The 23,664-nt window shown below is 46.2% G+C and overlaps 1 protein-coding gene across 1 annotated transcript in view; it reads left to right on the top strand.

Moving 5' to 3' along the window:
* Positions 1-23,664, top strand: part of LOC134407604 (disintegrin and metalloproteinase domain-containing protein 2-like) — a 72,428-nt gene that overhangs the window by 31,405 nt on the left and 17,359 nt on the right. Inside the window, exons 10-17 of the mRNA XM_063139472.1 lie at positions 660-731; positions 4,906-5,072; positions 11,689-11,770; positions 15,252-15,388; positions 17,959-18,133; positions 18,597-18,602; positions 19,568-19,663; positions 22,573-22,771. Of these exons, the coding sequence (XP_062995542.1) occupies positions 660-731; positions 4,906-5,072; positions 11,689-11,770; positions 15,252-15,388; positions 17,959-18,133; positions 18,597-18,602; positions 19,568-19,663; positions 22,573-22,771 (934 nt within the window). The remainder of the gene's footprint in view (positions 1-659; positions 732-4,905; positions 5,073-11,688; positions 11,771-15,251; positions 15,389-17,958; positions 18,134-18,596; positions 18,603-19,567; positions 19,664-22,572; positions 22,772-23,664) is intronic.

Below are 23,664 nucleotides of genomic sequence, written 5' to 3'. Positions count from 1 at the left end.
TAGTACATTTATGTCCTGCCCCTTTCCCATCATGGAGCTCAAGGTGTTCTACGTGGGGTTCCCAGGTAGTGACCAGCCCCAATCCTGCCTAGCTGCTGCAGGGTTCATGTGCCTCACGTGCTGTATCATGTAGGGTGACCATATGGAAAGGAGGACCGGGCTCCTGTATCTTTAACTGTTGCATAGAAAAGGGAATTCCAGCAGGTGTCATTTGTATGCATGCAGCACCTGGTGAAATTCCCTCTTCATCACCACAGTTAAAGCTGCAGGAGTTATACTAGAGTGACCAGATTTAAAAGAGGGCAGGGCACCTGCAGCTTTAACTGGTGTGATGAAGAGGAAATTTTCCCATAGATACAAATGACACCTGCTGAAATTCCCTTTTCAATACAACTGTTAAAGATACAGGAGCCCTGTTCTCCTTTTCATATGGTCACCCTAGTATCATGTGCTCAGACCATGCCCTAGGTATGATATATGCGTTTGCAAACATTGCTTCTCTCTCTCTCTCTCTCTCTCTCTCTCTCTCTCTCAAACGCACATTTTACATTTTTACGTGTACGCTTAAAAGTATTGTCAGTGGGCATACAAAACATTAGTGTATGACATAGTCTTGAGCTGTTAAAACTGGCTAATGAGGGAGTGTTACTCTTTTCCAGTTTGATTATATGGGTTCGGATGAAGATATCGTGACAGGGAAAATCATGAAGCTTATCAGCTTTATCAACACTGTAAGTCAATGCATTTTTATACGGAGATAGAGAATGTGTTTGCAGGTCCTGCCTTTTGCAGCACTGGGCCACAGCTCAGGCTCTTAAGACTTCCTGACTCTTCCCAAGAAGGCTGTCCTGGGTCCAGGGGGCTGTCTATATGACGGGAGAGCCCCGCGAAGCTGCGCATTGAAAAAGTCAAGGACTTACCCCGACTCTTTTCATTGGGAGCGAGGTCAGTATGGCTCTTCCTCCATCTGACGTCACTCAGGAGCCAATCTGGGGGGCAGTCCCTGGTAGAATCATAGAATAGTAGAGTTGGAAGGGGCCTAAAGGCCATCAAGTCCAACCCCCTGTTCAATGCAGGAATCCACCCTAAAGCATCCCTGACAGATGGATGTCCAGCTGCCTCTTGAATGCCTCTAGTGTGGGGGAGCCCACAACCTCCCTAGGTAACTGGTTCCATTGTCGTACTGCTCTAACAGTAAGTTTTCCCTGATGTCCAGCTGGAATCTGGCTTCCTGTAACTTGAGCTCATTATTCCATGTCCTGCACTCTGGGATGATCAAGAAGAGATCCCGGTCCTCCTCTGTGTGATAACCTTTTGAAGAGCGCTGTCATGTCTCCCCTCAATCTTCTCTTCTCTGGGCTAAACATGCCCAGTTCTTTCAGTCTCTCCTCATAGGGCTTTGTTTCCAGACCCCTGATCATCCTGGCTGCCCTCCTCTGAACACGCTTCAGCTTGTCTGCATCCTTCTTCAAGTGTGGTGCCCAGAACTGGATGCAATACTCAAAATGAGGCCTAACCAGGACCGAATAGAGAGGAACCAGTACCTCACGTGATTTGGAAGCTATACTTCTATTAATGCAGCCCAAAATAGCATTTGCCTTTCTTGCAGCCATATTGCACTGTTGGCTCATATTCAGCTTGCAATCTACAACAATTCCAAGATCCTTCTCGTTTGTAGTATTGCTGACCCAAGTATCCCCCATCTTGTAACAGTGCTGGTGGAAGGCGAGCGCTGATTGGTCACTTTTTACCAGGAAGAGGGTGGGGTGGGAGGCTGGGCTCCATTACCCGGATGGCGTCAAGATTATTTGATGCCACTAAGGGTAAGTAAAGCCACGGGGCTTTGGAGGGAGGTGACATCAACTCGGTGCTGTGGAGACAGGGCCCTGGACCCAGTCTCCGCAATGGTCACCTTGCCTTTGTGCTTGTCTCCCAGGGAGCTGTCCCAGGCTAAGATGAGACGTTTGCAAGAACAATGCCAGTGCCCTGATGCACACACAGAAATATCCAGTGCATAACTTGGAGCCTAACTACAATCTACATTAATATCATATCTTGCAGCCATTTAGACCAGCGGTCCCCAACCTTTTTGGCACCAGGGACCAGTTTCGTGGAAGACAATTTTTCCACGGACCCGGGTGGTGGCGGTTGAGGGGATGGTTTTGGGAAGCCTTCCCGTCCCCCACTCTAGCATCCTAGCGGGCAGGCGGCCTCGGAATGGCACGCCCGGAAGTCGCTCTCCCAGAGCAGCTTCTGGCCGGGCACGCCGTTCCGAAGTCCCCACCCCAGCGTCCTGGCTACACTTCGGCTGGGCAGGCGAGATGGCGCCCCACGCCCAGGTACGCTAGGGTGGGGGTGGGGGGTGGTGAAAGCAGCTCACCTGCACGGCCTGGTTCCTAACAAGCCATGGACTGGTAGCGGTCCATGGCCTGGGTGTTGGGGATTTAGACCGTTCGGAAGCTGCAGCTTGTGCAAAATGCAGCAGCCAGATTGATAACCAGAAGGTTCGAACGTATAAGACCCACTCTGGCCCACTTGCATTGGCTGCCTGTGTGTTTCTGACCCTGATTCACGGTGCTGGGTTTAACCTTTAAAGCCTTACACCTCTTGGGTCCACAATACCTTACGGAATGCTTCTCCCGACATGAACCTACCCATACACTACGCTCAACATTGAAGGCCTTCTTCTGGATGCTTACTCTGAGGGAAGCTCGGAGGATGGCAACAAGGGAGAGGGCCTTTTCAGAGGTCCCCCCCCCCCAAATTATGGAACTATCTCCTTGACGAAGCTTGCCTGGCGCCAACATTGTTATCTTTTCGGTGCCAGGTCAAAACTTTTCTCCCAGGCATTTAACAGCATATGCTGAGTTTTTTTTTTAACTGACCCCAGAATAGTTGTTTTAACTGGATATTGTCTGTTTTTATGCTTTTTATGGTTTTTAAATTTTGTATACTTGTTTTTAATGTTCAATGTTTTAATCATTGTAAACCACCCAGAGAGCTTTGGCTATGGGGCGGTATATAAATGTAAATAATAATAATAACAACAACAACAACAACAACAACAAAATTTAATTCTATGCAGAGGCACCCTCCCCTGATTTCCAGCAGAACCACAATGGTGTGGTAGTGGTGGGGGAATTTACCCCTTCCCAGCTGTGACCCCAGTGACCTCCCCCCCTCCCCGGTAACAAGTGAAATATTTGTGCCAGTAGGAGCTTTTTTCCCTATCACTAATGTCAGCAGTGGTGAGGAGGATTTTCATCAGGATCACAGCTAGAGATGGATAAACTTCACCTTACCGCATGCTATTGTCTGGATGGAAATCACGACCTCCTCCTCCTATGCCTAATATTAAAATTTAAAAATATGTGCAACCAGATCAACAGCTGATGCAAATTATTATTATTAAGCAACTTCAAGTGTCCATTAACAAAAATAAGTTTTAAAAAATCCGAGATAATTGGTTATGCAAATAAGTAAGACCAGCTCACACACACACACACACACCCCGGAAATTCTCATAATGGCAACCCCTAACACGGAGGTTTCCAGCCCCAAAGAAACTGCTGGTTTCTTCTCCAGAATGTCCCCACGACTACATATACGGCAGGGCCAGTTCCAAGTTTGAGGGGGGCCTGGTTAACGTGCCGTCTGGGGATGCCCGCCTCTGTCAGAGAGCCATGATGGGCTCTGAGCAGCAGTGCATTGTTGGTGGGAGGCACCATTTTAATTTCTCGCAGAGCAAAACTAAGCCAGGGACATTGTTGGAACTTCAAATGGCGGCTGGACCCAACTCCCTGAGCTGCTTGAAGCACCAGAGCAGGGGGGGAATATGCCTCACCTGGGTGCAGGGCCCTCAGCAGTTCCTGAAGGATGCCAGGTACTGATACTGGCCAAGTCCAGGACATAGGCTCATTGCCTGTTCTGGATGGGTCTGCCTCTGAAAGAACAGGTTCATAGTTTGGGGGTACTCTTAGATCCGTCTCTGTCGCTGGAGGCTCAAGTGGCCACGGCAACTCGGAGTGCCTTTTACCAGCTTCGGCTGGTTCGCCAACTACGGCCTCTCCTGGACAGGGATAGCTTGGCCACAGTGGTACAGGCCTTGGTAACCTCAAGATTGGATTACTGCAACGCGCTCTATGTGGGGCTGCCCTTGAAGCTGCTCTGGAAGCTGGAGCTAGTGCAGAATGCTGCAGCTCGGCTGTTGTCCGGAGCTGCCCCTTTCCAGCATGTAACTCCTCTGCTGAGGGAACTGCACTGGCTGCCTATTGGCTACCGGGTGAGGTTTAAGGTTCTTGTACTTGTGTACAAAGCCCTAAACAACTTGGGACCAGGATACCTGAGAGAGCGCCTTCTCCCTTACCAACCTGCCTGGTCGCTGAGGTCATCCGAGGGTCTGCTTCTGGTGGTTCCACATAGATCCATCCTCCAATTAGAGTCCATCAGGGGAAGAGCCTTCAGTGTGGTGGCCCCCCTCCTGTGGAATTCCCTGCCTCTGGAGGTCAGGCAGTTGACAACTTTGTATTGCTTTCTGCGCCTCCTGAAAACGTCATTATTCCAGGAAGCCTTCCCTTAATGACCAGCCATGGTTCACTGTACATTTTGCTTCTTTTAAATTCTATTTTAAAGTGTTGTATTCTGTTTTTATTTTATTTTATCTTGTACACCGCTCCGAAATTTTGAACGGGGAGCGGTATATAAATATTGTAAGTACATAAAATAAATAAATTGTACAGCACGCTCAGGTGAATATATGAAGCTGCCTTCTCTATCAGTTAAGACCACTGGTCCGTCTAGTCCAGCTTTGCTTCCAACTAGAGCCTCCCACACCCAGAAGCAGTTTGGTTCAGTGTATTTGCTTCAGAACCTCCCTCAAACTTCTGTTATCATTCCCATTTTCAGATGTTTTTCAAACTCAACATGAGGATTATACTCTCCTCTCTGGAATTTTGGTTAGACAACGATAAAATCTCCACCACGGGGACGCCCGACGAGATGCTGGGGAAGTTCGTGGAGTGGAAAAAGGAGCACCTCACTCTACGACCCCACGACGTGTCATTTTTATTTGTGTAAGAAGTGCATCCTTTCCCTCCTTTATTTAAAAGAATGGAGGCTCGTGCATTGTCCTGGTTCTGGGGAAACGTCTGTCATGGTCAGAGTGCTGGGCCAGTCGGCGAGACGGTGTCTGGGGAGTTGGGAGGATTCTGAAGCTGAGTTATAGCGGTTGAGGGCTGAGCCCAAGGGAATGCGGCTGGCGGAGAAGGGCCATGCTGAGCAAGACTCTGAGGGAGGCAAGCACCGAAATACGCCTGAAGAAGGGAGGAAGGCTGAGGCTCGACAAAGGTTTGTTAGGAGAAGGCGACAGAGAAAGAAAGAAAGAAAGAAAGAAAGAAAGATGAGAGTGCCCCAAAAGTAGTAAAATAATAATAATAATAATAATAATAATAATAATAATAATAATAATTTCATAGAATCATAGAATAGCAGAGTTGGAAGGGGCCTACAAGGCCATCGAGTCCAACCCCCTGCTCAATGCAGGAATTCACCCTAAAGCATCCCTGACAGATGCTTGTCCAGCTGCCTCTTGAAGGCCTCTAGTGTGGGAGAGCCCACAACCTCCCTAGGTAACTGATTCCATTGTCGCACTGCTCTAACAGTCAGGAAGTTTTTCCTGATGTCCAGCTGGAATCTGGCTACCTTTAACTTGAGTCCATTATTCTGTGTCCTGCACTCTGGGAGGATTGAGAAGAGGTGGTGAGAAGAGGGAGAAGAGGGAGACATGATAGCACTCTTCAAATACTTAAAAGGTTGTCACACAGAGGAGGGCCAGGATCTCTTCTCGATCCTCCCAGAGTGCAGGACACAGAATAACGGGCTCAAGTTAAAGGAAGCCAGATTCCGGCTGGACATCAGGAAAAACTTCCTGACTGTTAGAGCAGTGCGATGGTGGAATCAGTTACCTAGGGAGGTTGTGGGCTCTCCCACACTAGAGGCATTCAAGAGGCAGCTGGACAACCATCTGTCAGGGATGCTTTAGGGTGGATTCCTGCATTGAGCAGGGGGTTGGACTCGATGGCCTTGTAGGCCCCTTCCAACTCTGCTATTCTATGATTCTATGAAGAGATCCTAGCCCTCCTCTGTGTGACAACCTTTTAAGTATTTGAAGAGTGCTATCATGTCTAGCCTCAATCTTCTCTTCTCCAGGCTAAACATGCCCAGTTCTTTCAGTCTCTCCTCATAGGGCTTTGTTTCCAGACCCCTGATCATCCTGGTTGCCCTCCTCTGAACATGCTTGAATTGTGGAGCCCAGAACTGGATGCAATACTCTAGATAAGGCCTAACCAGGGCTGAATAGAGAGGAACCAGTACCTCACATGATTTGGAAGCTATACTATTAATGCAGCCCAAAACAGCATTTGCCTTTCTTGCAGCCATATTGCACTGTTGGCTCATATTCAGCTTGCAATCTACAAAAATTCCAAGATCCTTCTCGTTTGTAGTATTGCTGAGCCAAGTATCCCCCATCTTATAACTGTACCTTTGGTTTCTATTTCCCAAATGTAGAACTTGGCATTTATCCCTATTAAATTTCATCCTGTTGTTTTCAGCCCAGCACTCCAGCCTATCAAGATCACTTTGAAGTTTGTTTCTGTCTTCCAAGGTATTAGCTATCCCACCCAATTTTGTGTCATCTGCAAATTTGATCAGCGTTCCCTGCACCTCCTCGTCCAAATCATTAATAAAAATGTTGAAGAGCACTGGGCCCAGGACTGAGCCCTGCGGTACCCCACTCGTTGCCTCTCCCCAGTTTGAGAAGGTTCCATTAATAAGTACTCTTTGAGTCCGATTCTGTAGCCAACTGTGAATCCACCTAATAGTTGTTCCATCTAGCCCACTTTTAGCTAGTTTGTTAATCAGAATGTCATGTGGTACTTTGTCAAAAGCTTTGCTGAAGTCAAGATATATGACGTCCACAGCATTCCCACAGTCCACAAGGGAGGTTACCTTATCAAAAAATGAGATCAAATTAGTCTGACAGGATTTGTTCCTGACAAATCCATGTTGGCTTCTAGTGATCACCGCATTGATTTCAAGGTGTTTACAGATTGACTTCTTTATAATCTGCTCCAGAATTTTCCCAGGGATGGATGTCAGACTGACTGGTCTGTAGTTCTCAGGTTCCTCCTTTTAGCCCTTTTTGAAGATAGGGACAAAGTTAGCCCTCCTCCAGTCGTCCGGCACCTCACCCGTCTTCCATGATTTTGCAAAGATAATAGACAAAGGTTCTGAGAGTTCTTCTGCTAGCTCCTCTAGGATGCATTACTCTAGGATGCAGTTCATCGGGCCCTGGAGATTTGAACTCATTCAAGGAAATTAGGTGTTCTTTGACCATTTGTTTATCAATCTCAAACTGTAATCCTGCCCCCTCAACTTCTGCTTCACTTTTTCCAGGGGGTCATAGACCCGCTTTTGGGAGAAGACTGAGGCAAAGTAGGAATTGAGCACTTCAGCCTTTTCTTTGTCATCTGTTATCAATTTGCCATCCTCATTAAGCAGTTGAACCACCATTTCTTTCCTCTGTCTTTTACTACTCACGTATCTGAAGAAAGCCTTTTTATTGCTTTTAGCATCCCTTGCTAATCTCAGCTCATTCTGAGCTTTAGCCTTCCTGACGCCATTTCGGCACTTCTGCGCCGCTTGTCTGTACTCTTCTTTTGTAGCCTGGCCTTCCTTCCACTTCCTATATGTATCCCTTTTTGTTTTCAGGTCATCTCTAAGCTTTTTGTGGAGCTACATTGGTTTCCTCTGTTGTCTTCTATCTTTTCTCCTTGTTGGAATTGTTTGTAACTGTGCCTTTAAAATTTCCTTTTTTAAATACTCCCACCCATCCTGCACTCCTTTTCTCATTAGGCTCATTTGCCATGGGACCTTACTTATCATAGTTCTGAGTTTATTAAAATCAGCTTTCCTAAAATCCAGAGTACGTGTATGGCTACACTCAACTTTTGTCTCCTTCATAATCAAGAATTCAAGTATGATGTGGTCACTTTCCCCCAGAGTTCCCGTAACTGCCACTTTATCCACTAAGTCATCCCTATTGGTCAATATCAAGTCAAGGATTGCCGATCCTCTAGTTCCTTCCTCCACTTTCTGTAGGAGAAAGTTATCACCCACACATGTCAGGAATTTCTTGGAAGGGCCACATTTGGCAGTATTGTTCTCCCAACAGATATCAGGGTAATTGAAGTCCCCCATCACTACTACATCACACTTCCTTGAAACACTGGCAATTTGTTTCTCGCCGCTCAAGTCCTCTCACTTTTTCTTCCAAAAGTGCCACCAGCTTGCACTTGTTGCAGGTATACGCCATGTTGAGCTCAGGCAGAAACATGAACATTGCACACCCTTTGCAGGTCACCACCTCTAGGGACTCCTTTCCATCCATATTGTCTATTTCTGCTTTGTTTTTTCCTTTCTGATTATAGTGGAATTGCCTTTGCTTTGTCCTGTCTTCTGTGAAGGTACCCAACTATATGAGTATGTCTTAAGGGAAAATAAGATTCTTTGTGTTTTTTTGTTTTTCTTTGTTTTTCCCCCTCTTTTTTTTTCTTAGAGGCCTCCCCCTTGGTCTCCGCTTCCCCTACACTCCCCCTGTCAAACTCCTGTTTGCTCTTCCTATTAGCTCGCTCTCTGTTCGCTCTCTCTCTGGGAACTGGCTTACTTTTGTAGCTTTTACTTGAGCTGGGCCAGCTGTTCTTCCCTGCTTCTGCTCAGCTCCAAATCAGGAAACAGAATAATGTTATTATTAACATTTATATACCATCTTATTGTTGAGTTATGGCTTTAGAAGCTGATTAGTTATGACACAGACTGGGATTCTGGCACATAACCTTTTGTGTTAAGTCTCTGTCTGGGCCTTCCAGAGACTAGCAGAGATTACAGCGGTTCTCAGCCAAGTCAGCAAAGATGTGAATTAAGACAAAGAATCATGTAGGTTAAAATAAACCTTTTACTGGCATATAAATATATAATTTAGTTATGGCAGTACAGATACAAATACTTACAAACGGTCAGTCAATACCGCTCACATCAAGTTGGGTAAGGGACATGGAAGTAGAGTGAACATGAAAACATTTACTTTTATAGACAACCTGTACAATGATGCAACTCCTTGCAACCCTTAATTGAAGACAATCAGTTAGACAATTATTCAATTATGACACTCAATGTCCAGGTGTAGAGTTGACCTTTAAGTTTCTGCTGAGTCTTCTGTTCTTCCAGATCCTCAGCAATTAACAAATCAATGGAAAACATAACCAAGATCCATTCCAGGATCCAACACTTATCTGCTAAAACGGCATCAAGGTGGAATACAACAATTTAAATCAATAAATTCTTAGAAAAAAGCCAAGTAATAACAGTTAAAACCACCCTTTTTAAAAGGTTAATTTGAAAATCCGTGTCTTTACAGCCTTTGCAAGGGCTGAGAGATGTGGGGCCAGTTGTTGTTCTTGGGGAAGCACATTCCGTAGCTGGGGTCAGCGCAGGAGAAAGAATATTTGCCCAGGGAGACTGATGGCCTAACCCTGTGCATCAGCAGAATGTGAGGCAGGCGAGCATCAACCGGGCCTGGGGAGGGGAGGAAGGCGGAGGCATTTTGCTTCATGTCGGCATGCCCTGGGAGCCTTGTATCGACTAGAGCCAGGCCGTCGGCCCATGGAGCCCAATCCTGCCTTCACCAATTGGCGTCATTGCTCCAGGGACACACACACACACACACACACAGAGAAGGGTCTTTCCCATTGCCTGCTCTCAGATCCTTTTATTCATTTATTTACTTATTTTAGCACTTTTATCCCACACTTTAGCCAAAAAGGCTCTCAAGGCGGCTTGCAAAAATATTTATTAAGACAGTCCCTGCCCACCGGCTTACAGTCTGAAAACCGTGACACGAAAGGAAAGGGGATTGGGAGGGAGGAGGAGAAAAACAAAAGCAAATTCAGGCACTGGGTTCTTAGTTGCAAAGCTCAGCAGCTGCTTCCTCTCCCTCTCCCTCTAATAGCCTCATACAGATCCAGGCATGATGGAGAGTGGGGAGGGGGCTCTCATCTGGGAGAGCAGGAGGGAGGGGGGCTCTCAGGTGGTGGTGGAGAAGTACAGGTGCTGCTTCCTTCTCCTCTGATGGCCTTAGCATTGACAGTTGTTGGCAGGAGGGAAGGAGCTCTCAGCTGACGCTGGACCCAAGCACAATGGAGAGGCGCCTGGCTGCTGCTTTGAACAGGAGGTGCTATGGGAATTGAATCAGGGGTACATCTTGATGAGGGGAAATCCCCATAGTGGATTCGCATTGCAGAGCCAGCCCAGGGCATATCCCCGAAGCTCTGGTTTAAAATAGTTGGTTACTTACCCCGACTTTTTCAGCTTGCGCTGAGGCGACAATAGCATCTGCCGTCTGATGCCTTGATCCAGAGCTGCTTCGGGGTTTGCCCCAGCCGGTGCAGACCCCTGATTGGTCACATCAGCTGGACAGGACAGGGGGCGGGCCAGCAAGCGTGCTCCCCGGAGCTTTGCATTGAAAGGAAAATGGGAGAATCGCAAAGAAAACACACACACAAAATAATAATTATAAGGAATCATAGTGAGGCGCTAGCGGGCTATGGGGCAGGGGCACCCAATGAGCTGAATGGGTGCTGGGTCGCCTATGCAGAAGTGCGCAATTGCGCAATTACACCCAAATAGAAAAAAATTAAAATGGTGCGTGGCGTGGATTCCTTACAAACCCCGCATTTGTGCTCCTTGTCATCGGGGTAACCCTGGAGGAGGACAAATGCAGGGTGTTGAATCATGAGGCGCCCATGCAACCTCGTATAGACCTGGCCCTGGTGCCTTCGACCTGCAAAGCAGGTGCTCTGGCACTGCGCGGCAGCCCTTCCCCGTCATAAGAAAGTTGTCATTTACAGCGTCAAACCATAGGTCTCTTTAGTTTGTTGTCTTCTACACCAGGGGTAGGTAGCATGGTGCCCTCTGGATGTTTGGGACTTCCGCTCGCATCCGCCCCAGCCGGCATGGCCAATGGTCAGGAATGCTGGGAGTTGGAGTACAAAACACCTGGAAGGTGCTAGTTTGGGGACGGCTGCTCTGGAGCTTGGCCAGAGTTTTTCCCAGCCAAATCCGGAGCTGACCAGGATTGAAATGGAGATGTACTCTTCTACTAAGCTCCAGCCCTTCCCCAATTGCAGGAAGCTGCCATATCCCCAGTTCCAAGTACGCAGGCATTGTTTCAGTTTGGGGTTAAGGGATGGGGGTCATGGAAGGGGTGGATTTTGAACTAGGGTTTGAAGAATAAGACAGTGGTGGCACCACAAAGATGTTCTGGGGTGGGCATTGCGTTCCAAGCATAAGGGGCAGTAAGGGAGGTTGGGCGGAGTCTTTGAAGCAAACAGGAAAGATTTGAGTTGCCGAAGGTAGTAGAGTTAGAAGAGGAAACGTCATGGGCATCTGTGTGAAGAGATGGAGCCTTGGTCTGATCCAGCAGGGCTCTCCTTATGTTCTTATCCCAGGGAAGAGCGCATAGCAAGCCATACCAGAAAAGAGAGAATCGTGGAACTAACCGTTGAAACAGTGTTAATGCTCATGTTAAGGCACTGCCTGTAATTCGAAGCAATCTCCCTTCTCTTCCCGCAGCTACCGGGACAAGGCCGACTCGTTGGGGTCAACGTTTCCCAAACAGATTTGTGTCAAGCCTTCTTCTGCAGGGATTGCTGTGGTATAGTAGCGCTAAACCAATTCTATCTTATCGTGTTGTCATTCCTGTAAGCTTAGGGTCAGACTAAGATGGTCGTGCACGTGCTGGTAACCTCGAGGCTCGACTTCTGCAATGCGCTGTACATGGGGCTACCATTGTACCTAGTTCGGAAACTTCAATTAGTTCAAAATACAACAGCCAGGTTGGTCACCAGTACATCTAGGGGTGAGCATATTACCCCAACATTAAAATCACTCCACTGGCTGCCAATTAGTTTGTACAAAGTACCAACTAATTGGCAGTGAAGTACAAAGGGTTGGTCATTACCTTTAAAGCCCTACATGGTTTGGGTCCAGGTTGTAAAGGAAGAGCGCTCAGCAACCTGCTGGCTCTTGACTGGATTTAGCATGGATCCCCAGGCTCAGACACTCACGGCTCACACAAGATGAGGTTTAAGAGCATTTATTTGGAAAAGGGTAGGAATACATGGGATTAGCAGAATAAAACCATAAAAGCATGCATAAATGTATAAGAACCCAAACCAAGCAAGCTAGAAACTAAAACTACAAAGTTATACGTCACCCAGACCGCACTCAGCCGACACCTCCCTGTTCTCTTCACAGGGGGGTCTTTATACTATTCATTTTACTCCTTCCCCCCTCCCTTCGGCTTTGATGCGTGGAGTTTCTTCACACTTCAGCCCGGGATGGCTAATCACTCAAGGACACCGGACAGTTACAATCAGCCTGGCTCTGGTCGTCTCCCCCTCACGCAGCTGCCTGGTTCTTATCTCTCCTCCTGAAGGACCATAAAAAAACCATAAAATTCATACATGAAAACCCATGCCAGTCCCAAGGTCCGATTAACCCTCACCTTACCCTTACACAGGTTACCTGCGGGATCGCCTTGCTCCGTACAATCCGCCCTGCACTGGAGGGCAGATTTTAAAAAATCCCTTACAGTGAACGGCAACGTCCATGTGGGTCGGGGGATGTTGAGACAATAGTCCATGTTTTACTTTACTGCAACCTGTATAAAGACCTCAGAGTTTCCTTAATAACACCACTCATAAAAAAATTCCCCGGCAGAATGGACAAATTTTGTTTAGATTACCTTTTGTCAGGCCTGAATGCCCAAGTTACTGTGAAAGTGGCCAGATTTTGTGCTGCAGCCATCTCACGCCGTAAAGAGGCGAAGACGTTAATAACATATGCACATTTTACATCTGTAACGTAATGTAATGTGTTAAATTGTATGGTGTTTGATTAGAGTGCTGGTTGTTCCTAATAAACTTATTCATTCATTTTTTAAAAAATCCGCCCTGCACACTCAGGTCCTCTGGGAAGGGTTTACTCTAGTCAGCCACAACTCGGCTGACAACTGTTACCCAGAGGACCTTCTCTTCTGCTGCCCCCAGACTGTGGAATGGCCTGCCGGAGGAGATTCGTCAAAACACTCTCTCCGAGCTTAAGACAGCTATAAAGGCTAGCCTCTTCCAGCAGGCCTACCCAGATGAATTTTAAACCTAAGAATTTTTAAGATCTGTTCATTGTTATTTTGATGCTATATTGATTTTATATGCTCTTTTAATTAATTTTATGTATCTGATTTATACTGCGTTGTACTAATGTTGTTCCCCGCCTTGATCCAAAGGGAGAGGTGGGTAATAATTTATTATTATTATTATTATTATTATTATTATTATTATTATTAAATGAATAATTAACCTGGATGTTTTTGTTAAATAATAATAATAATAATAATAATAATAATAGTTACCCGCCTCTCCCTCCGGACCGAGGTGGGGTACAACACAAATGCAACACAAATTATAAAATACATATAATTAAAACATTTAAAACTAATACATTATTAAAAGCAGCACATTATTAAAAGGCATCTTAAAATTCAATTGGGTAGGCCTGCTGGAAGAGATTGGTCTTTATAACTTTCTTAAAATCCGGAACACCGTTAAGTTGACGAATCTCTCCCGGCAGGTCATTCCATAATCTGGGAGCGGCAGAGGAAAAGGTAATAGTTGTCAGCCTTGCTTTTGTTGGCTGGAGTAAATTCTTCCCAGAGGACCTGAGTGTGTGGGGCGGATTGTACGGGAGAAGGCGATCCCGCAGGTAGCCTGGACCCAAACCATGTAGGGCTTTAAAGGTGATAACCAACACTTTATACTTTGCCTGGAAACTAATTGGCAGCCAGTGAAGAGATTTTAAAACTGGTGTAATACGGTCACCCCTAGGTGTAACGGTGACCAGCCTGGCTGCCATATTTTGCACTAGTTGAAGTTTTCGGACTAGGCACAAAGGTAGCCCTATGCACAGTGCATTGCAGAAGTCGAGCCTCAAAATTACCAGCGCGTGCACTACCATCTTTAGGTCTTCCGACTCTAGGAAGGGGCACAGCTGGCGTATCAGCTGAAGCTGATAGTAGGCACTCCTGGCCATCGCATCTATCTGGGCTGTCATTTGGAGCGAAGGATCCAGAAGCACCCCCAAGCTGCAAATGCAGTCTTTCAGAGGGAGTGTAACCCCATCCAGAACTGATTGACACACCTCCAAATCCAGGTTATGGCCTTTGACAGCGAGCACCTCCGTCTTGTCTGGATTCAGCTTCAGTTTGTAAATAACGCCTTCAGCCTTCTACCCTGAGGAAGGCTGAACAGCTTTGACAGGAGATGTTTTAAATCTTTCTCTCCCCTCCAAGGTCCTGACAAAACTCCCCCGAAGCTGCTATTTGCATTTCAAGAGAAGCTTCTTTTGGTGCCAGCTGGAGTTTCCCTTGAAATGCAAATAGCAGCTTCAGAGAGAGGATCCATACAATTAGCATCACATCTAGTTTGGCCTTTAGGAACTTTTTTTTGGTGGTGGGGGTGGGGGGGCTGCAATCTTGTGCCTGCTTTAGTACATATAGGTCCTCTGGTGTCAGTGAGCATGAGCATGCATTGGCTGGACGCAGAATTGAAGCGAAGTTTTTGTGTCCTCTTATTTTCAAAGGCTTAATAGTATAGCCATTTGATACAAAGAAGCCATCAGTGAAGGAGAGGTACAAGTGTGTGGAATGGCAATGCATGCTGGCATCGGGGAAGACATATTACCAGATTTTCCCATATGACCAAATTTTAGAGAAGTGCAAACCCTATCTCATTCATTGTGCAGATTAATCTGCCTTCCTGTGTTGCATGTTTGGGACATTTATCTGAAAAAGTGTAGATGTAAATGCATTCCACCCCCCATCCCACAAAGTAGAAACGAATCATTGCTGTGTCTTGCATGGGTACTGTTATTCTCAATTGTACATGACATCTGTCATGGGCTTAATTGGACATCGTGTTCCCCAAATACATAGACAGGAGTCTAAATCAAAGTAGACCTGAAGCATTATTGCACATTCATCCAATGAAAGTAGATGATGATAATGATAATAATAAATGGAGGTTCTGTGGTTAGTTATTATGGCTTCTAGCCATTGACGGATCTGTGCTCTCATTTAGTACCAAAACGGGATCACACTGGAGACGTTTTCCGTGATACTTGCACAGTTGCTGGGAATTAGCCTGGGACTGCACTTTGACAACGCAAGACAATGCTTCTGCCCGGGGTCCACCTGCGTGATGAATACCAACGCAGTGTAAGTTAGTACAACGATGTTTCCTATTATCATTAGCATAGCGTCAAAAATAAAGCTTATTATTCTATCTATCTATCATCCATCCATCCATCCATCTATCTATATCACCACTTCCCAACATTCTAACACATCCTAGGCAGGTTTGATGGCAGTAGAACCTATAGAAAACAATGGAACCCATTTATTATCTCCAATAGAAATGAATGGCCACCATTCATCCCCATGGGCAGTTCAGGGTTGCTTGTGCGCTCCCCTCTCCTCTTCCACAAAGGGACTGGGAGCTTTTACTTCCCATTTTCAGCTAACCACAGTTTCTTGCTATGTCCAAACTAGGGCCAGGGAAAGGTTCCCTATTCATGTTGTGCAGGAGCCAATCAGCCTCAGCTGTGGTAGCACTTCTAAAAGCTATAAAAACTGGGGAGCGAGGGAGGGGATTAAGGACCTCTAGGACCCAGACAAACCGGTTAGTATTAACTATGGTTTAGGGAAACAAGCCAACTTCGAACCATGGTTAGTGATCCTGGCTTGTTTCATTAAACCATTGTTAATGCAAACTACCATTTCAGACATTATGGAAATCATGCTCCATCATAATTAAGCATGATGAGAATGAGCCTAGGCATGCCTCATGTGCTCCCCTCTCCCTCAGGCATTGCTGTGAGGAGGAGATCAGGCGCTTCAGCATCATTTCCAGTGGTCCCCATTCTTGTTGCTTCCACCACTACTTCTCCCCCCCCCCCCCCGGTTCTATCCGCAGCCCCTTTTCTAGAGCCAGGCTGGGGGCAAGTTGCAGCAATTCAGGTCTGACGTCTTTAAAAATTGGTAAGTTTCAACCTTTCGTCCTCAGGGACGACGTTTTATTTCACAGTTTTTTGAATGTTTTCTTGCGGCAACATAGAATCATAGAATCATAGAATAGCAGAGTTGGAAGGGGCCTACAAGGCCATCGAGCCCAACCCCCTGCTCAATGCAGGAATCCATCCTAAAGCATCCCTGACAGATGGTTGTCCAGCTGCCTCTTGAAGGCCTCTAGGGTGGCCACAACCTCCCTAGGTAACTGATTGACTAATTCTTTCAAAGCCTTTGGTAACATTTATTTTAGAGTCACAAACAATACATTTTTAAAGTAATTTTTATTCTTTTCAAAAACTTAAACATACATCAATACAATAACAGAAAAAACAACATAATACATAAATGTTGAATAACCTTAATAACTTTTCTAATTTAATGTGTTAACATAATCATACTTAACATAAAAGTGCACCCCTACACCCTGGGATCTATTCCTGTTTCCAGAATCTCATTGTTTCTTCTGGAGGTGCTTTCCCACTCCCCTTAGATAGAGCATATTCTAGGAACTGTTTCCATATTCCCTCCACAAACAATACATAACCCTTCAGTGTCACTTATAATTTTTTGTCCATGTCGCGATTTGATGTCCAAGTGAATCCTTTGGAGCAACCCATCTTTACTAGGACGGCACTTCGCCATTTAACAAAGTTAAGCTTTTGAACTATTTTTTTTTTTTTTGGTATCTTCTCCAAGCACCTATAACAACAACAAAAAACAACCTTAGCCCTTCAATAACCCAACAGTCTTGGGATGGAAAAAACACGAGAAATGGTCAAGGGAGACCTACAGAAAAGAAGAAAGGTACAGCTACCACAAGAAATGGAAGAAATGCCAACCAAAGAGGAAAGACTCCAGGGCAAAATAATACAAATAAACTTAGCAAGGGGAGAGGGCCCTGAAGAGGCAGCTTAACATCGTACCTGGGACGAAAGGTTGAAACTTACCAATTTTTAAAGATGTCGGGCCTGAATTGCTGCAACTTGCCTAAAAAGTTATACTGAAAATAATAAAAATTTACATAAATTATTAAAAAACTTAATAATGGCTAAAATAATCAATGAACTTAAAAGTTGAGTTAAAGTTAAAAGACAAGCTAAAAATTGAACTTAAAGAGTTAATATGCATTGAAAAGAATAATTTAAAAAAATGGTTTTGGGTTTGACCTTAACCGGCTTAGTGGTCGGTTTTTTGGGTTTTTTAAAACTTTCCTTTGAGTGATGTTTTTGTTGTTTCCATAGTTTTTATGAGGTCCCTTTTTTGATCCCTTTTTTTGACCTGAAAGTACCCTAAAGTTCCTAAAATAGCCCTGAATATGGAGTTTGAGCCCTGGGAGAGGCATTTTAACTTTTTAGAATGGAGCAGGGAAAAGCTACACAAAAGATGGGAAACCAGGGTCAGGTGGGAAGGGGGAGGGTCTAGGAAAAGGGGGCATAGCCTTCTGGGAAATCCCAGAGGGCCAGGTAGGATCCATTGGAGGGGGCTTGGTTTGGTTCTGCACCTCTGCTATAAATTTGCTGCAAAATATAAAAAGTACAGTGGCAGTCCCTCAGGGACCCTGGAGCAGGCTAGTTGTTGTGGAAAGGGTTCCCTCTATCAGTAGAAGAACGTGGAAAACCACCGGCCTCTTAAGCCAAGTAACTCTGCAAGGGCAGGCCGTTGTTGCCTTGGCTTTCTGTGTTACAGGAGGTTTTTCTTTCCTGCGTTTTGCACTGCAGACAGTCCAGCGGGGCCAAGTTCTTCAGCAGCTGCAGCATAAAAGACTTCCGGGACTTTCTAGGGTTTGGCTCTCCACAATGCCTCATGAACAGACCACGGATCGATATCACGTACAGAGCTCCCCAGTGCGGCAACAGTATAGTGGAAGACGGGGAACAGTGTGACTGTGGCACGGTAAAGATTTGTTAGAAGAAGGAGATATAAAAATAAAATAAAAAAGAAATGAAACGAAATAAATGAGAGTGACCAAATCAGTAAAACAAATAACAACAACAACATTTATATACTGTCTTATCTGCTAAAAAGCTATCGAGGTGGTATACAAGAATTTAAAACAACAAATACAAGAACATTAATAACAGTTAAAACATTAAAACTACATGTTTTAAAGGGTTGATTTGAAAAGACGTGTCTTTAAACCCTTTCCAAGGGCCAAGAGAGCCACAGGTTGCTGTTCAACAGGTATAACATCTCACATCTCATCCCATCCAGGCCAGGAGGGAGACCACCCCACGGCCAGCAGCCATGACCAGGATGCTCCCAATTGTTACTCTGGGGTGGGTGGGTTGCTAACCTACTTGCTTCTAGGCAAGTTCTTGTACCCTTGCAAATTCGCTGATAGCCACTTGTCACACAGGTGAAAGTGTTTCTACCATGGAGTTTGGTACTATAAGGGAGACTACACCTGTCATTCCAGTGTCTGTTTAAGGCACTGTCCAAGGCAGCCTTGCAAGGGTGACTGTTTGGCGAACCCACAGATGTGTTTTTGCTTTCCAAGATCCCCGTTCTGGATGTTGATCAATAAAGGATTTGACCTTAACACTTTTGTTTTTTTCTTGGTTGCCTGGGAGTGGTAGATACGGGTCCCTTTCCCTGCTCTAGTTCAGGGCTAGATGTCCTATTAAACAGAGTGAGGCGACCCAAAGGACAGCCAATTGTTGGTTATTTAATGTATTGTTGCTATATTTTTCACTGGGGAATGGTATTTGGGAGAATGGGGAGAGGTAACTATCTTAAGAAACAAAACAACTGGGCTTGCCTTGTGTGGTGTAGTGGCTAGAGTGTTGGACTGGCAGTTGGGAGATCCAGGTTGTAGTCCCCACTCAGCCATGGAAGCTCACTGGGTGACTTTGGGCCAGTCACAGACTCTCAGCCCAACCTACCTCACAGGGTTGTTGTTGTGAGGATAAAATAAAATGGAGAGGAGGAGGATTATGTATGCCACCTTGGGTTCCCTCCTCCCTTCCTTGGAGGGAAAAAGGCAGGATATAAATGTAATAAAAAAGGAAATAAATATACTGCGCTGGGCCGGGGCAGGGAGCACCATTGGCACCTGCCCCCAAACCCAGACCAAACACGCACCACACATGCAGCAAACCCAGGCAGACATACGTGCACATGCAAACAAACAAATCATCACATTCAGTTGCTTAAGTAGCACATGTCCGTTGCTGTGTGTGAGGCAGAACGTCTCCACAGGGGTGGTCCAGCTTTCCAGCCTTTCGGGGCACGGAGCAAATACCCCAGGGTTTCCCCCCAAACTCTTGTCAAGCTGCCTGAACATTTGTTCCTGACTCCCACCTTTCTGTATTTATTTTTTGCTTCCAGGAATGTCAAACGAATGTTTGTTGTCTATCAGATTGTACCTTGAGAGCAGGAAAAGAGTGCGCCCAAGGAGAATGTTGCTGGCAGAATACCTGCAAGGCAAGCGGTATACGCTCCCCACTTCCCTGAAAGGCGATAGGATCAAGGGATGGTCTCCGTTATGCGGGTTGGGTTTCTTTTGCAGGATATGTCTGGTGATTTAATGGCATTTTGACTGGAGTTGACTAGAATTTCACTAAGCTGTTTCACTTAGAAAAAAGTAGAGTAAGGGGAGACATAATAGAGGTGTGTAAAATTATGCTTGGTCTGGAGAAAGTGGGCAGGGAGGGGATTCCCTCCCTCTTTCATAATACTAGAACCCAACAGGGTCATTCCATGTTACCAAATAGTGAGAGGTTCAAGACAGACAAAAGTAGGGTGACCGTATGAAAAGGAGGACAGGGCTCCTGTATCGTTAACAGCTGCATAGAAAAGGGAATTTCAGCAGGTGTCATTTGTATATGTGGAGAACCTGGTGAAATCCCCTCTTCATCACAACAGTTAAAGTGCAGGAGCTATACTAGAGTGGCCAGATTTAAAAGAGGGCAGGGCTCCTGCAGCTTTAACTGTTGTGATGAAGAGGGAATTTCACCAGGTTCCCCACAATTGACACCTGCTGAAATTCCCTTTTCAATACAACTGTTAAAGATACAGGAGCCCTGACCTCCTTTTCATATGGTCACCCTAGACAAAAGGAAGTTGCTCTTCTCAGAGTGGGTTGTTAAACTCTGGGATTGATGCCTACCATCTTGGATAGCTTTAAAAGGGGGTTAAATAATTCCTGGAGAAGGCTGTTAGTGCCTACTAGCCCTGATGGTTATGTGCTACCTTGAGTATTTGAGGCAGAAAGCCTGTGTGCCCCATTTGCTGGGGAGCATGGGTGGGAGGATGCTGTTGCACCCATGTCCTGCTTGTGGGCTTCCCATACGCATCTGCATGACCGCGGTGTGAACAGTAAGCTGGAGTATGTAGCCCTGTGGTCTTACCCAACATGGCTCATATGTTCACTCCCACAAACACTGTATCCACTACCCTAAATCCAATCCCCTGCACCCTCAGATGTTCTCCTCTGCCTTTCTCTGCCTTTTTCTGTGTCCAGTTATCTTCTCCGCAAAACCTGCTTCTATTGCTCCTTTCACACACAGATCTAGCTTACGTTATTTTAGCAGGGCTGTCAGGGTCAGAAAAGGTGCATCACTGCTCCCAAACTCTGGTTTCTCCTGTTTGGAAAACTCAAGGAAGATCCAGTTATTTCTTCGCTATTGAGAAAACATCACCAGCCATTCAAGGCCATTATCCACCCACCCCACACTCCCACCCTGGCCCAGTAATCTGCTTAACAAAAGGTACAGCCGGGGCAGTACTCCGAATATTTTAAGCCAGTTTGGACATAACAATAAATCATAGTTTAATGTGACACTAATGAGCCTGCTCAAGTTTTGGGTGCTTCCCCATGCTCCTTCAGGGCATACCAGAGGGTAGATCAAAAGCATCCATTTCCTAGTTAAAATTTACTGTAGGGTTTTTTACATCCAAACTGCGAATCATGGTTAGTTTAAATTATGATTTATTAGAAGTAGTTAAGATCAGAAACCATGGTTTGATCTTGCTTTGTTTCAATAAAACCTAGTTAAACTAACCACTGTTTGTTTCTGTTGGATGTAATGACAAAGCACAATTAATTTAAATCTTTTGATTAATTTTCATAGAATAGTAGAGTTGGAAGGGGCCTATAAGGCCATTGAGTCCAACCCCCTGCTCAATGCAGGAATCCACCCTAAAGCATACCTGACAGATGGTTGTCCAGCTGCCTCTTGAAGGCCTCTAGTGTGGGAGAGCCCACAACCCCCCCCCGGGTCATTGGTTCCATTGTCGTACTGCTCTAACAGTCAGGAGGTTTTTCCTGATGTCCAGCCAGGATCTGGCTTCTTGTAACTTGAGCCCATTATTCCGTGTCCTGCACTCTGGGATGCATTATGTTCCCCCAATGACCAACAAAATGCCATGGGAAGCCCTGTGCTTCTGCCAAACGCCTTTCCTCCCATTCCAATACTCCACATGTCCCTATCCTCTTCATAGAACTATAGAATAGTAGAGTTGGAAGGGGCCCCTAAAGCATCCCTGACAGATGGTTGCCCAGCTGCCTCTTGAAGGCCTCTAGTGTGGGAGAGCCCACCACCTCCCAAGGAAAACTGGTTCCATTGTCGTACTGCTCTAACAGACAAGACGTTTTTCTGACACATACCAGCGGAAAAGGGAGGGGAGCACTCAAGACATTAATTTCAATGGGTCTGCTCTACGTATGACTAAGATAGGGTTTGGATGGTACATTAACCCACATTGGGTTAAATAAAGCACAATGGTTTATTTAGCCCATGAAGGCTTAGCGTGTTGTCTGTGAGCTCTTTTTTCCCCACCCATGGTGGCTTATTTCCCCCAAATAAGCCACCCTGATAACCCGGGGTCTGCAGTAAGAATTATTTAACCTATCACAGGTTCAGCATGTCATCTGCTGCACAGAATGGGTAAAGTTGATCGCCTACAGAATTGCTCCACAGGAGAAGTCTGAAGCGCCACCGCCGCTCCACTTCTCTTGGGCGATCTGTTTCCGAGATCCGCCCAGCAACGGACGGTACTGCAGATCCATGCAGGGTTTTCGCTGGGCATCGGGGGCCTCCTCACGAGGGAAGCTGCATATGAAATTTCCTCCCATTCCTGCAAATGCTCAAGTGTTTAGAGCTCCCCCCACCTGCTCTTTGGTGCCCGTGGCTGGAGATAACGGATTGGAAATGCGATCAACGAAAGAACGCACAATTTACCAGGGAGGCTGAGTGTGTCAATGGCTGTACATCTCCCTGTAACGGCGTAATTTGGGCGGCATGCATGCATGCGCTAAAATGTCTGAACTGGGCTCATATCTTGGACATGAATTGGAACTCATTGGCCTTATTTCTCTTTCTGCTTGCCAGTTCAAGGCAAAAGGCACCTTATGCCGAGACACTCCTGACGTCGACTGCGATCTGAGGGAGTACTGCAACGGGACGTCCTCAGAATGCACAGATGATTTCTTTGTTCAGGATGGGCAGCCGTGTGAGGCTGAAACCGGGGTTTGCATGAAAGGAGTGTGCCAGAGTCCGGATCGATGGTGCCGAAAAGTATTTGGACAAGGTACCTGCAACCCCTCCTCCTCCCGTATGCACCCCACCCCTTCGGTTCTGCCCAGGCTGCCTCCCTCCTCTTCTGTTCTCTTGTCTGCGGTTCTTTGGCCAGGAAAGACTGACTGAGGAGGCAAATCCTGGGCTTGCCTAGACACCCTCTATACGACGCAGCTGCCAGTTCGCAGCCACATTGGGGTTTTATCTTTGAAACTGCGCTTTCTCGCGGTTTTCCTTTTACCGCTACTTTCCCGTTTGCTCTGATGCCACCACGTTGTTTCTCCCATCTGTTAGTGGTGGCTTTGGTTTGGGGGCGTTCCTGGGGCGGTTCCCAGTGCAGGATAAGCCCAGGAACGCTGGGCATTGGGCAGGGGGCAGGATTGACAAGCAGGGTGGCCGCCGGATACCCCGTGCTCCCCAACATCTAGATTTAGCATTCCTGCCTGCAGCGACGCTGAGGGGTTTTGGGAAAAAGCAGTTGCAAAGCGTCGTCGTACAGACACCCCCCGTCTCTTCTCTCATATGTCTTTTGCAACCTGGACCAGACCCATCCAGTATGCAGGACATTTGGAATCCAGCTGATGCCAACAGATGTAGGAATCCCCCAGAAGTATGAAAAGCGGATGCATGCATTACTCATGCCTCCTTCTTTTGGGAACTCCCAGGCTTGAGTCAGGTGCAGGGAATAGGGTGTCCTATGCCACAGGGGACAGTCCTCCACTTGGAGGCATGTGCTGTTTGAAGGGCTATCCAGTCCAAGTTCTTCTTAAAGATAACGAACCCCAAGAAGGGAGAGCAGCGGGGCTCCTGAACTTGCCAGCCACAATCAGGACCTTGGCAGCTGACTGAGCAAAGCACGCCGGACCCCTGGTCACCGCTGTATTGTCTTTCCATTCAAATTATATC

This window comes from Elgaria multicarinata, chromosome 12 (assembly GCF_023053635.1).
Source record: "Elgaria multicarinata webbii isolate HBS135686 ecotype San Diego chromosome 12, rElgMul1.1.pri, whole genome shotgun sequence".
NCBI lineage: Eukaryota > Metazoa > Chordata > Lepidosauria > Squamata > Anguidae > Elgaria > Elgaria multicarinata.
The sequence above is the reverse complement of the archived record's forward strand: the minus strand, read 5'-3'. Positions and strand labels throughout refer to the sequence as shown.